General features: G+C 38.4%; 1 protein-coding gene across 1 annotated transcript; it reads right to left on the reverse strand.

Annotated features, from left to right (window-relative positions):
• Positions 1 to 280: 280 nt before the first annotated feature.
• On the reverse strand, positions 281 to 15372 carry sstr3 (somatostatin receptor 3). Its single transcript, XM_034219448.1, has 2 exons — positions 15085 to 15372; positions 281 to 2698 (listed from the first exon to the last, which is right to left on the reverse strand). Exon 2 carries the CDS (start codon positions 2618 to 2620, stop codon positions 1202 to 1204), a length of 1419 nt encoding a protein of 472 aa, XP_034075339.1. The 5' UTR covers positions 2621 to 2698; positions 15085 to 15372; the 3' UTR covers positions 281 to 1201.
• Between the last annotated feature and the right edge of the window lie 283 nt (positions 15373 to 15655).

A 15655-nucleotide genomic window follows, 5' to 3' on the forward strand; every position in this document is an offset into this window, starting at 1 on the left:
TTCTGACAATGTTGTACAGGCTATTACAAATCATTTGTTTTAGAAATACCTGTTATATTATATGTTGTAGTACAGGTATGTATTGTATTATATTGTATTGTATGCAGGAAATTATGTGTTTTTAAAAAAAAATCAATATAATTAATTAAAGCAAAAATGTTTTTCAGTCCATCTTGATCTGCAATCAGAACAACAACATGTATTGTCTAAGGTTTTAATGTGCTACAAGATGAGTGCCAACCTATTATTATACACAACAACCTTTACAACAGTCACCACATTTCAGCAACAACACTTTAATTACAATTGATTTCTATACATCAGGATCAACATCTGGATGTCAGTCATTAACATAAAAGCTTCTGTTCATAATGAGAACTCTATATCAAGTGAAGGCATGTAAACACATCTCTTGGAAAATTATGTTTTTATACCACACATTTCATAACTAAATTATATTTTTCATTTCCATAATAAGGAAACATTTGGTCAGAAAAACTCTATGCCTAAAATGATATAGGAAATCTCCTTTATCGGGCTGAAATGAACAGTTACATCCAGGCCTTTTAAGAGAGTTTGGTGATTTGGGAAAATCAACAAATAAATTGTTGCTGTCATATGCCCAATGTTACTGAACATACCAGCCAAGTTGCCACAACCTCACCCACGCTTTATACATCCATCTACCTACACAAGCTTCATTGAAATTACAAACACAATGCTAGGAATTTTTAGGTGCCCCATAACCCTGTGTTTCCTATACACATAATTAGTAAAAGATGGGATTGCAGGCATGTGATTCCTATTGTAAATAAAGGTGTTAGCCATGCCATGGTTGACATTAGCTTAAAAACAGTCAAGTTTCAGCAGAATCTTGTCACATTATAGAATTAAAAGGCTACAAGTACAGGCACCAACAAATTACATTTGAAAAAAGTTGGTAGTAGTATAAGTGATAAAGGCACAACTTTGTACATTCATATTCATGCATATGTACACAATATATACAGGGATACACTTTGTATCTTGGTAAAACTTTAACTTAATGTTAAAGGAACTTAGAGTCCATTCATTCAAAACACACTTAGCTGCATCTGAGTGTCTCTAAAGTTTACTTTATATATATATGCGTATTCTTTTATACAAACTGTCTCTTAATACTGTTACATACGGCCCTTATTTTACACTATAAGTAGCTTATTTACAGTGAAGCGCTCTGTTCCAAGTCGTCCTCTGGCAGAGGTTTAACGCTGCCATTTTGGTTTCTGTTGAGAAGTAACGGTACAGTCAGTGTGGAGCCGTTGGCAGAATCTTTTCCCTTCACGTCCCCAGATTTGCCCCTCTTGTCCGGGCTTGACAGATCCGTTGCTCCCGGAGTTGCTGCTTTATCGGACAACAGCGGCTGTGTGCTCTCAGGCGGAATGCTGCTGTTGCCGTTTTGGCCGATTCTGTAGATCTCAGTCATTTCCGAAATGTCTTCCACTTCTTCGTACTCCACTTGTCTGAGACCCCTTCTCAGGCTCTCCCTGGGCTTGAGCCACGCCCTGCCCTCCTTCTGCTCCGGCTGAGGCTCCATTGGCTCGTGGTTCTCCACTTTTCTCGTGGAGCGGCACAGGGATTTCCTGAAACCCCTCTTGAAGTTGTCTGATAGAAAGCCATAGACAATAGGGTTGGCACAGCTGTTGGCGTAGCCAAGCACAACGACAAAATAGTAAAGCCCATGGTACTCAGGGGGCAGGGACACGAGCAGGTTGATGATGTTAAGGCCGTAGAAGGGCAGCCAACAGAACACAAAAACGGCGACGACAATAACAACCATGCGCGTCACCTTTCTCTCAGACTTCCTCCGTTTGGTGGAGGTGGCAAGGACTTTTTTTCCAGAGCTCCGGATTTTAAAGACGATGAGCAAGTAGCACAGGCAGATGATAAGAAGAGGGCAGAAGAATCCGATTGTAAAGGTGTAAATGATGAAAGCCGCGCTCCATATGTTCGCCGGTTCGGGCCAGTCGATGTTACACGTACCACCCCCCTTCTGAATATTGGCAAAGATCACCACAGGCATAACGACGAGAAATGAAAGAGCCCACACGGTGCCATTCACCATTTTGGCCACTCGAGGTCGGCGCCACTTTGATGAGCGAATGGGGTGCACTACGGCGAGGTATCGGTCAATGCTCATCACTGTCAGGCAGAATATGCTCGTGAACTGGTTGATGGAGTCGACGGTCATCACCAGGCGGCACATGAAGGAGCCAAATGGCCACGAATGCAACGTGTTCTGCACCGCCAGGAAAGGCAAACCAAGCATAAAGAGCTCGTCGGCGATGGCTAAGTTGACGATGTAGATGTTGGTCACTGACTGTATTTTCGAGTAGTGCAGCACAATGTGAATCACCAGAGTGTTTCCACCCAGGCCGATGACACACACGATTATGTATATGAGCGGTATGAGGACCCCGGCCACGCTAGGGCCCGAGAAGATGGGTGCAGCAGTGGAGTTGGTGTTGTTGAACAGTGTAAAATTCAGATCGCTGTTGTTGAACATGAGCAGGAACAGGGGGAGTCCCGGCGAGGGGCTGGCAAGGCTGCCGTTTTCCCACGTCTCATCCGTCATCTCCATCCCTGGAAAGTGAGGCGACACCCGTGGATCTCTCAGCCGATATTATCCTCCTGACGTCTCAGCTCCCGCCCATCTGCTCTGTTGGAGGGAGAAAATCAATTAGCTGCTGTAAAGTCTTCTACACTTCTATACATGGTGGATCTCTGAAAAGGCTGCAATGAAAACACATCTTTGCCTTCGAAGGACAAGATGAGATGTTCCTGCACACAATACTACCTCAGCACCAAATCCCTCCATAACCCACCCCTTACCCACATTGATTCCTGTCTGACAGCTATTAAAACTTGGATGCAACATAACCTCCTCAAACTGAACAGCAACAAAACAGAACTCCTCCTAATCGGCTCCAAATCCACCCTCAGCAAGGTCACTAACATAACACTCACCATCGATGGCACCATTGTTTCCCCCTCCAATCAGGCACGCAACCTTGGCGTAATCTTTGACCTCTCCCTCGAACCTCACATCCGCCAAACAGTCAAAACCTCATTTTTCCACCTCCGCAATATTACAAAAATCCTACCCTCTCTCACCCGCCCCGCAGCCGAACGACTAATCCATGCCTTCATTTCCTCCCGCCTTGACTACTGCAACTCACTTCTTTACGGCATCAGCACTACATCCCTCAACAGACTCCAACGGGTTCAAAATGCAGCTGCACATCTCCTCACGCATACCAAATCATGGCATCACATCACCCCAGTCCTCAAAGACCTCCACTGGCTTCCTGTCTCCCATCGCATCAACTACAAAATTCTGGTCCTTACCTACAAAGCACTCCACCATCTGGCCCCCCCTTATCTCACAAACCTTCTCACTCCTTATCAACCCCCACGGTCCCTCAGATCCACCGCAGCCGGACTGCTATCCATTCCCACATCCACACTCTGCAGCTTTGGGGACAGAGCCTTCTCAGTGGCAGCTCCTAGGCTCTGGAATTCCCTCCCCCAAGATCTCCGTGACTCTGAGTCCCTCACAGTCTTTCAGTCCCGCCTCAAAACACATCTTTTCAACTTTGTCTACCCATAAGCCCCCCCCTCTCAATTAACTTCCTCTTGACTGCCTTTTTATTTTTTTATTTTACTATACTTACTTGTTTGCCTGTCCTTGTTTGTCTACCCTCCCTCATACTGTAAAGCGTCTTTGAGTTGTGAAAAGCGCTATATAAATAAAAGGCATTATTATTATTATTAATATTTACAATGCCGAAGTGCTGCTGACTTCAAGAATACATATCTTTTCATTAGAAAAACGTCATGTTGCACATTCCAACTTGTTTGGTTTTTGCGGATATGATTAAATAGATTTAAGGGACATTTTGGTTCAAATTGCATGCACTTTCTGTACAAACTGACTGTTAGTGTTACATAGTGTTTTGATATCTGTTTTTTTATTTTCAACATGAATTTTTAGAAATTGTGTTAAGTAATAACTTTTAATGCATGTGGTAGAGATCCTTAATTGTATAATTTATCAATAAAATGTCAAACATAAACCTAAAGGCTGAAGTTGCAAGTACTGCTACCAACAACATTATTTTAAAATAATTGGAAAAAAATCATGTGATTGTACTTAAGTTGTTATTAAGTTCTGTTTTATTCAAGACTTATTGCATCACTTGAAAGTTTTATTATTTAAATATGATATGCAGAAAACCTCACAACACATTTAAATAAAAACAATTTGCAAAACTGCAACAGACACTAAACAGATTGCAAAAAGTGATCAAAAAGCGAAAAATTACTTTTATTTTCCAGTTTTTCCCTTTCTATTTTAAATGTATGATAGTGGTGACGAAGTAATTCGCCAACATGATGTAATAGTGCTCATGGGGGTAGGGATGTTGAAATGAGAGGAAATGTTTGCATACACATGCGCTGTTTGCCCTGATTTATTGAAGCTCTGCTGAAAGAACTGAGGAATAAACATCATAAAATACTGTAATGACAAACACAGGAACGAGACAAAGATAACACTCGAAGGACAAAAAGACACTGAGTGGAAACAGGTGGATAGGAAATGATGAGCCTGAAAGGAAACAATTTAAATCGGGTGAAGATGGATGTTTGTTGGTAGATTGATTTAACAACAGCAGCTATATTTGTTCCTTTTGATACGGCAGGTGAATTACACAGTGCGTGTTCCCACACGTGGGCGAGGCTGATAATTGACATCTCATGATCAACCCAGCAGCACTCTGGTAATATGAACTGAGAACACACAGGGGAGAATAACGTTTGCTAAACGACCTCTTAAAAGCTTGCACAATCATCAGCAGATTCACACAGTCATTTTAATTTAGAAAATTGCAAAAATAATTAGCCTTTTTTCATAAAAAAAAATATGAATATATTAGCCATGCTAGCAGGGTGGCCATGGCCAGCTATAAAGTTTTATCTGGAATTATTTCCTTTACATCCCACTGTCACTCTGATCGACTTGAAACTGTTTAAAACTGACAGCTATCTGTGTAGAAAAGATAAAACACCCTCATCCGGCATGTGTACCCAGAATGCATGAGAATACTGACATCAGTGTCAGGAGCAGACAGCTCGGCACTCTCCTCTGTGCTGCGGGGGTGCAGAAACACGGATGAATTATTAAGCGAAATTTGATTTGAGTTGGCTCAAGTCTTTTACAGATGAAACATGCTTCTGGAATAGTTTCAAGGTACAATAACATAGCTAAACCTTTATTAATGGGCCGATTGGGAAATTCAGTCATAGTGGAACAGCAATAAGAGTGAAACACAGGATAGGACAGGTAAGAGTTCACACCACACAAGGACGATACGAATATAACATGTCATCAAAAGTATAAATGAAAAATAACCAAAGTAGGAACTTGGCTTAGGAACCGGGAACAAATTAATTTTAAAAGGGGCCATTTTGACTTCCGGGCACCGTTGAGGAGCCCCGAAGTGCAAGGTGACAGACACCCACAATGCTCCCCAGGCGTTTTTACATATAAAAGCTGCCCAAATAGGATGGTTAACTTGCAGAGTCTTCATTTCACTGTGTGCGGTGCTGTGTACAAATGTGGAAAAAGATGGCAGTAAATCAACTCCATTTAAGTAGAAATGATGGGCATCACTAATGTGTTCTTAGACAAATAAAACAGTAATTTTACCTTTCTGACAATTTACTGTAATTTAATTCTGTGGTGAAAGAGGCCTATTTTGTCTTAATAATTATTGTATTAACAATACAACTAACAGACGGTGTGAGAAATAAGCATCTGATAAAAGTGCCTCTCAAATTAACCAGAATAAATGAACAAAAAACATGAAGATAATCTCATAATTTTGCATTTATTGTTATGAACTTGGTTACACAAGGATAAGGACTCAAATGCACGACCCGGGAGCCAAAGGTAAAGTACAATTAAGATACTTTATTTGCACAAAAAAGGTAACAAAAGAAGATCACTCTTAAGAGATGACAAAAAAGGTTTGAGCAAGGCAAAACAGAAAATCACTCACAACGTGAGGAACTAAACTTATAATAAGTTTCAGGAGCCAACATAGGCTTTGAATCAAAACGAGCTGAAGAGCATAGCTCTGTCATGGGGACAGGACAAGACGAACTGACACTGAACGCTGGGAGACTGGGGAATTTAAACACTCAACAACAAGACACAGGTGAACACAATCAGGGGCGGGGCTGATACTGATGAGGGCGGGAGAACACATGAGGAAAGGGAGTCAAGGGACCTGAAATGAGACGTGACAAAAACAAAACAGGAAGTGAAAAACAATACAAAATAAACATGAAACATGATTGACTAGCACTTTTGACGGTGCACAACATTTATATTGCAAACGATGACTTTCAATTTGAAAGGTTGTCTTAACTTAATATATAGGCTACAGTTAGAGCTGTGTTTTATTTTCTGAATAGATAATAGGCCTATATTTATTTATATTTATATAAAAAGTCTTAAATATTCTCAGTTTCATATAAACAGGCAATTATAATCAGACACACTAGAGAGCAACACACCTATCAGTTTGAAATAAATAGAAACCGTGAAAGGCATGAAGTGACACTTTGGTGCAACAAGCTTTGAATAACAATATGTTGGCTGATTGTGTGATTTTTCAGGGTTTGTTTTTGTTTTAAGGACGCTGTTAAAATGACTGTTTGATGTGTTGATTTGGGATTCACTTTGTATTCAGATAGTATTGTAGCTGGCTTGCCAATTTGTCTTGAGATATTATAAAAGGGGATTTAGGAGTGAAGACAAGCACTCCTTGGTTATGTGTTGTATTATGTAGCTTTACACCTGATGAGGATGCAATTAGCTGTTAGCAGTCAAGGTAATAATATTTTGTTATAACGTTAATTCCGCGAAACGTTACCATGAGCTAAGTTAGCCTAGCTTACATTAAAACAATGCTTGATAAAATGTCTCACTCTTATTAACAGATCAAATGTTGATACCAATCAGCAATACCTTTGACTTATAACTTGGTAGTGAAAGGTTAATGGCTTCTTTTGGAATAGAAGTCAGACATGTGAGCTTTAAAGCAGTAAAACAAGTCTGAAAACCAAGTTCTAGCCAGGTTAGCTGTAGCCATTGTTAGCAATAGCAGCTGATAGAAACGCATTAAGCTGTATTTTACACACTCAAACACTGTGGCAACATGTCGCTTTCCAAAGTTTCATGTGCTGATCAGTTTGTGTTGTTGTGAGACTTCAGTGTTTAAATGTTCATTCTGATTCACCAAAGTCACACAATAACACAAATTAAGGTGACATTACTGATTTTCTCTTTGGAGTCTGATGCCTTTCAGGAGATATCATAGATAACGGCTACAGTTACAGAAAATCTGAGAGCAAGGAAAAGTATTGTAAATATTCTCAATATAGCACAAACTTAAACTGATAACATTTTAAGTAGTTAAAATGTGTTTTGCTGCTGCCCCACATAGCACTACATTGCTTTACCTCCTACTGGTACTCCTGTTGGTTTTTGCTAACTGGGTTGATGTCTGTCTAATGTAGGTATTACACTGACTTTTGATAAGTACTTCTTACAACCCCCATCTAAACAAATACAAACTATCTCTTTAATATCTTATGTCGAAAAATAACCATGAAAGGTAGCATAACACTGTTTTATACATCTACAGTATAAGTATAAACTAATGTTGCAAAATATAGAGGCATATAGAGGACAGTCCATTTCACTCTTCATTAACTACACAGCCATAGACAACTGAATATCATGACAATAAAAGCAGCACGAGCACCATTTCAGAATAAATATACGACCATCTCTTTTTTTTCTTCCCCCAAATGTTTAATGTTGCTGTGAGAAAATCAACAGCGAGAAAAACACACATAGGCCGTGTGCTCATTGAGTTCATCAAACAAAGCGCCTGGAGCGTTATTGTCACTTCGGTGGTGACAGCGGTAGAGTCTATAATCATATTATAAATAATATTCCTGGAGCTCAATTTAAAACACACATGAAAAACAAACCAAAAAAAACAACCTATAGGCAAATCAACAAATGTGCTGTGTGTCTTTTTCTGGGACCAGAGTGGTTTCTTTGATTTTACCACACTGTCACATTAATCATTTTCTCAATATCTTCCCATTCCTGTAGTGATAACATTACATTTGAAAATCTGGATCACCATGGAAACCAGCGGAAGAAAAAAACCCAGAGATCATTGTCGTAAATCAAACGGAAACAAAGACACAACATTTTCTCTTCTCAAGTGAAAATGTTTGAAAGACAGATGGGCATAAACGGATACTAAATGATAGAATAAAAACTAGATAACAGCTCAGATAGAGGCAAATTATTTCTTTATATTTAGTTTCCGTTATTATTTTTGTATGTGTTTATTTATTTTGCCACCACACGTTCTTGGCCTGATTTTGATTCGGTTAGTCTGGAATATTAGTAAGCTACCAGTTACAGTGATCTGATACTGTTAACTGTATCTTTCGGGGTGAATGCTAATTTATGCAATGGAAAAGACAGAGAATGATACAAAAAACAAGTAGCATGCAAATAGTAGTGCATTAAATCACAGCTGGATTTGATCAGGGTACGAGATGGTTCCAAAACAACTACAGCATGCGACTGGCGCAGATAATACATCTCTTTTGAGCCAAACCCTCAGCAAAGAGCAGCTATAACATTGGCTGTAATGCTGCAGAGAAATCAATTCTCTCATCTCAAACACCCTGAAGTCTGAAATCTGCATTGTATTTTATTTAAAGTGTCCTCATTAATCTACTTCAGGCCTTTCAACTGTCTCTGAGGGAGGAAATCTATTCACTTTGTAAATTGAGGTTCTGAACCTGAGCCTGGGTGGCATACTCGTCTGTCTTCATTTCCATTGAATGACACGAGGGGAGAACAATCAGTGCAGGTCAGGGGAGAACAATCAGTGCAGGTCAGGTGAGAACAATCAGTGCAGGTCAGGTGAGAACAATCAGTGCAGGTCAGGTGACCGACAAAGCCAAAATATCTGAATGCAAACAATCAGACTGATCAATATCTTTCTGCTTTGACTTTAAAAGCAAGAAGCTGCTGCTGTCCCCTGTTAAAGGAAGACAACTTTTTGACATTTGATCAAAGAGGACAGGGCTAAAATGAAATGTGATCTATTTGAATCTTCTGATGTTCACTGCGTTGTTATTGGTTTACACTCTACAGTGTGATCAGTATCGAGGACACTTCTCTTGAGGTCATGCTGTTACTTGTGACACACTTTTTCCCAACTTGTATAACCACTGATTTCCTCTGGATACTATACTTTGTATCACTGACTGCTTTAAGTTTGACATTTTGTCGTTCACTCTCTTTGCACCCAATCAGAGCTGGGTGAAATTATTGCTAATAATAACTCAATAATTTCTGTTGCTGCTTAAAATAATTCAACTGGCAGTCACTGGTTAGATTTTCTGTACAACAGGATATGCTATTATTCAGCACTGGGTAAGCATTATTACAATTTTTTATTTTCTAAATCTTTTCACAGCGGATGTCACAGTTGATTTAAGCAATCTAGGACTTCTTAAACAAATTATTATTTGTATTTTTACCAGAAGTGCCGTAAAACAAACATGCAGCTATCGGAGCTGCTGAAGGTGAAAGCTTATCTCAGAAATGTTTCTCTGAAGTTACCCACACACAAACAATAAGTACTATAAACGTGAAGTTCATTTCTTCACAGCAACTTCTAATCTTTGTTGAACAATTATACAAACAACAGAATGTTTTACTGTTTGAACCATTAGCAACTGACAGTGAGCATTTTTATATGTGTATTTGAGTATTTACATTTGCATGTGAAAATAATTATTCAATAAAATGACAATAATCATTGAAATAGTTTCAAAATATATAAAACGTTGTTATAAATAAGCCTCCACTGATTATTTTAATATCTAGAAATACTAAGGAATTTGTTTCTGTTTGTTTTTGTTTTATGAAACATTGCACACAATTACAGTTACAGCCAATTGTGCACTATAAACTGACTTAAATAAAAACACAAGTATGTTTCTAGCAACATATGCAAAATATAAAGGTTTGCCAGTTGTTACAAAATGTTTTCCCTACAACATAACGAGGTCTGGTGAAATTGTACAATATAGTGAGTTATAAGCCATGGATTAAATGTTTACTTAGTGCTTATAAATGCTTAACATTAGTTAAAGGGTTTTATAGCTGTGTTGATATAAATGGCCCTCTGTCGGCAAACAATTAAGTAGATAACAAACTAAATACATCTACATAATATAACATCCCTCATCAAGGCAGCATAATGAGCTTCAGTTGAGGGAGCATTTGTATCTCACACAGGTTTGAGCGGAAATGCCAACACTGCTGCAGCGGCGAGCTGAGCATCCATCACAAAGGTCAGAGTCTCTGCAGCCGGAGCACTTGAAAGGTTCAGAGTATTTCAGAGAGGAGCTTTATCATCCTGACAAACCACAGATCCACAGATGCATCCAGGTACAAACCAACCTGGTTAGAGGTACTTGTACTCAACTTCAGGATTGTATTGGCATGCCATACACTTGTTTACGAAACCACAGAGAATCATCACCTGAATCTGCAGCTCCTTTCACTTTTATAGAGCAAAATGAAATGAAAATTAGTTTATGTTGTTCCACCAAAACAAAAAAAACGCACGCGAATCCCAGGACCCCAAGCCAATACAATGACAGTGTTTCCATTAGCTGGTATTTACTGGACATTATCCAGGAGGCTACTGTTGGCCCACCAAATGTAAACCTCTTCTGTCATAATGTCTGCTGGGTATTAATCCCCCTAAGTACAATTTAAGGTAACACTTTACGGTAAGGGTACATGAATCATCATGAATTCATGCATAACTTAATGCATGAAAAAGCAAGAATTCATTCATGTAGTACTCATGAACTATCAGTAATGTATAATGTTTAATAGTATCTCATGCATGACTTAATGCAGGAACAATACCTTAATTAATGCATCAACTAAGGTATCTCAATCATCATGACTTCTGAGTTATTAATGATGTTCATGTCTTCTTCATATAGATCTGATGAACTAAGCATACTTCATCACATTTGTGCCCCTTCAAATAAAGTGGTGACCTGTTCCGTCGTTTACACTGATAACTAACATATGACTAATGGCGTATGTGAAATCACCTTTATTAACCATTTGGTGCTCATGCATCAATCATCTTTGTGATCCCTCAAATAAAGTCAGCCCTTATGTCTATTTAGGCATCATGGATTTGGCAATATTACAAATGCAAATGAGATCATCATTTTTGACTTATTTTCAATTATCAATGATATAGTTAGGACTTTTTTTATGTATCATACAGTATTATCTTAAAGCTCACAAACCATTAAAGATAACTCATTCATAATATTAACAAACTTTAATTTATAATCCAAAGCCAACAAGATCACATTTTCACGTTTTCATCATGTCACATAAGAAAGCAGTAATTTGTTTTGGCAAAGACACAAGAATAGGAGGCCTACTTTAGGGAGGACGTGGATTGAAGTCATGATGATTGAGATACCTTAGTTGATGCATTAATTAAGGTATTGTTCCTGCATTAAGTCATGCATGAGATACTATTAATCCTTATACATTACTGATAGTTCATGAGTACTACATGAATGAATTCATGCTTTTTCATGCATTAAGTCATGCATGAATTCATGATGATTCATGTACCCTTACCATAAAGTGTTACCCAATTTAAAGTGTATTTATTTTAAAAGGCTTGATAGTCTGGGACATTGAAAATCTTCCAGGACACATTGACGAGAAGGTGACAATGAATTCAACACTCTCATTATGCCTGCTATTGTTTATCTTTTGGAGAATAAGTCAATAACGACCCTCTCGCTGGGTCATCACCCAACAGCAGACACGCTTAGAGACAAGCTGGTGGATTATTTTGCAGCTAAAGAGAGAGATAATTCCAAAAGGTGACCAAAAACAGAGCTAAAAGGGAGTGAACATTGGACTTATGTTCATCAGGTGGAAAAAAACAAAAGACTCCTGGATGATAAATATGTTGAAAAAAAGCAACCTCAAATGTTGAGCACACTAGGGCTGTATCCAACAAATGTTTTCCTTTTCGATTAATCCTTCAGTTACTTTCCGGATTACTCATTAGTCGTTAACAAATATGTTTCCCAAAACCCAAGCTGATAGCCTTCATTTTCTTGTTTTGTCGTGAATTCAAAGACATTCAGTTTACTCTAATAGAGGGGTAGAGAGCAACTAAAATCCACATTTAAAAATCCTGAATTAGACAATTAACTAACTTAAAAGTTGACAAGTAATTGTTTTATGTTTCAGCTCTAAAGTGAAGCATCGTTTTACCAATACACCTAATCTGGCTTGAAGAAACTCAAGCTGATTATAAAAAGGGGAACATGTATAAAATGTATCAATAAATATCACAGTTTTATATTCATGACGCTTTGAGTGTGACAGTCAAAGTTTAGAACCACTTTCAATCCATTGTACAAAATGTTCTCTCTTGCTTCATAGGGCCACTCATACTGAACTGATTCAGTTCTCCGCAGTGAGGAGGCCGCTCAGGGTCATGGATAAGGACGTCCGCAGAGCTGTTTGAATAGCTTGTTTGTTTAGCTTTATTTTATATTTTCTTCTCTCTCTGAAGGATGATAAAAATATATATCTGTTATACAACAAAGAATGAATCAGAAAAGAAGAGTAGAGAAATGGTGCAAAAGTAAATTATCTACACATATTGAATAAGATATATGTTTTTGTTTGTAAGTATAAGATGCGTAGAACTATTCCATTGGATGAATATGGAGGCAAATGACTTCACATACATATCACAAATATCGTAAACCTTGCTCCTTTTTTAAGCTTCCATTCTCTTCTCCTAAGCTATTTACCATACATCTCCTCATCTAACTCTCTCCCAGAAAGCAAATAGCTATACAATTATTCTTCTGGAACTGATGAGAGGGAGGAGAAGTAGATTAGTTTGCCTCCCTTGATCTCACGATTTATGATAATCCAAGTTTTTCACAACACAATTAGTTTTTAGGATCCAGCAGTGATGCACTCTACCTTTTAAAGCAATGGAGCTGCTAACCATAAACGTGTTTTGTTGACTGAATAAGGGAAACTTGCATAAAAGACACATGACGCCACCACTTTTACAGCTCCATGAAGCCAGTGGTACTACATATTTATGTCTGAAAAGGGCTTGAGAGGAAGTAACACCACCAACCATCAATTTGTAGATAGATATTGAAATGTTGTTATTTCTAAATGCTGCTTTGGTCTTTGAGGAGGCAGCAGATTGCTCCTCCTTTCTCATCTCCAAGAAGCCAATTTCGCCTGAAATTATGCTGTGGATTGGTGCCGATTAATTTACCACCTGGTGTCTGAGTGTGTGTGCGTGTGACTGTTTGTTTTGAATTTGTGTCGATTACGTGTGTGTGAATGCATTATAATTTCAGTTTTCAGGATGGCACATTGAATAACATCTGAATCTTTTGCTTCCATGCCGTAATTAGTTTCAACTCTTCTATTCCTGGAAAAATGAATAAAATGCAGCATTTTGTCATAAGTGGTTTCAAATGGAGGAGCATGATGCTGTTTTGCTTCGCTGAATGAAATAAATCTTGGTAGATGGTAATTACGCACGCACTTTCATAAACACAGTTGGGAAGTTGTTTTTATGTCCAGGAAAATAATGTGTTTTTTTCCACAAGCTAAACTGACATAAAACTGAAAAATAAACAATCATGATACAATTCTCAGAACAAGATACAGTCCTCGTAGCAAATAAAGTACAACGATTCAAACCTATTTATTAAAGCTGTGAATGCATTATAATTATTTTTTCCATAATGTATGGGGTAAAGAGTGTCCGAAATATTTCAAGCACATTTTTTTATTTGGGCTGAATTTGTATATGCTGTTTATAAATGCCAAATAGGTCATCTAAAAGTACACACACACACACACACAAAGATAAGATTGCGGTTCCAATTGTTTTAGTATGGTTTGACTTTGAAGGAAATTGTACTCATAGGGAAATGTGCTTTATTGAGAAAGGCAGGCCACTGACTGTGTGCCAAACCCCAAAGAACATAACAGGTGCTTGTTAAAGGAAAATGAAGTTGACGTAGCTTTTTGGAGACTTTTTTAATGAATTGTAACTACTCACTATTATGAAAATGAATATCATTTTTCAGTTGAGGAAAATGGACTTTGGCATGAATGCAAAAAACTCACAGAGATATGCCAAAATTACACAAAAAAATTCTAAAATGACCACATAGAGACACAATTATACGCAAGGACACAACATTTGCCAATAAAAAACGCACATATAGCTAGTGCAAAAATGACAACACAACACATCCTTAAAAAGTCCCCACATGACCACAAAGAGACAGAAAATGACCTTAGAGATGCAAGATAGCAACTAAGAAATGAAAAATGACTATAAACTAAATGACCAAAATGAGATACCAAATGGCCATTAAGCGACATAAAACAACTGCAATGAGACACGTCCAAAAAGACACAGAAACAGCTGCAAGGAGACACACAACAATTAAAATAGACATACAACGACGCCAAAGAGCACGAAATGAACACAAAGAAACAAAGTAAAGTGTTGTGTGTAACTATTGTGTGTCTTTGTGTTTATTTGGCATACATTTTATTAAAATGAATGAATAAATAATATAATCTAATAATCTACGGAAAAGCTACAGTTTAACAGATAAGCTAATAAAGTTTCTAAACCCTAACCCTTAGGTTTTTTGTGTTTGGATGGTATCATAAACGGTGTTTAATACAGAAGTGAGGAGACAGATTTGCAGTGACATCAGTCTATAACACGGCTCTTTCTCAGTCATAGCCTATACAGTATAAAAATAATCCATGATTAGACATTTCCTAACGTAGACCTATACACTTACCTTTATGTGGAGACTTTTCAAACCGCGATCTTGTTTAAGCCCGCTCTCGTCGTGTGATATTAGGATGTATAGATTTCATTAGCAGCTGCCGTTGGTTTATTCCCTGTCGGGACAGGTTTTATCTTCATCATCAGCTGTGAAAGTGTCCGGTCCTCCGGGGTGTCGGTCAGTTTCCGTCCTCTCTCCACGAGTGATACACTGAAGCCACCGCAGCGACATTATAACAGACAGCCTCTCGCCTGTAACTAGGTAACAGCTCTGCTGCTGCAAGGAGTACAGGAGGAGGTGTTGAAATCCTGTGTGTGTGTGTGTGTGTGTGTGTGTGTGTGTGTGTGTGTGTGTGTGTGTGCGCGCGCGCGTGCATGTGTGAGAGCATGCATGCGAGAGAGAGAGAGAGAGAGAGAGAGAGAGAGAGAGAGAGAGAGAGAGAGAGAGAGAGACGAGAGAGCTTGAGAGAGGAGAGAGTAAGAGAGAGAGAGAGATTGAGAGACGAGGCATGACGAAGAGAGAGAGATGAGAGAGAGTGTATTCTGAGCTGATACACTCTTTTGCCATTGTGTGTAAATAAATT

Source organism: Gymnodraco acuticeps, unplaced genomic scaffold (assembly GCF_902827175.1).
Source record: "Gymnodraco acuticeps unplaced genomic scaffold, fGymAcu1.1, whole genome shotgun sequence".
In the NCBI taxonomy this organism is placed as follows: Eukaryota; Metazoa; Chordata; class Actinopteri; order Perciformes; family Bathydraconidae; genus Gymnodraco; species Gymnodraco acuticeps.

Coding starts and splice junctions, on each gene's coding strand:
- sstr3 (XM_034219448.1), bottom strand. CDS start 2,620: ATGGAGATGACGGATGAGACGTGGGAAAACGGCAGCCTTGCCAGCCCC.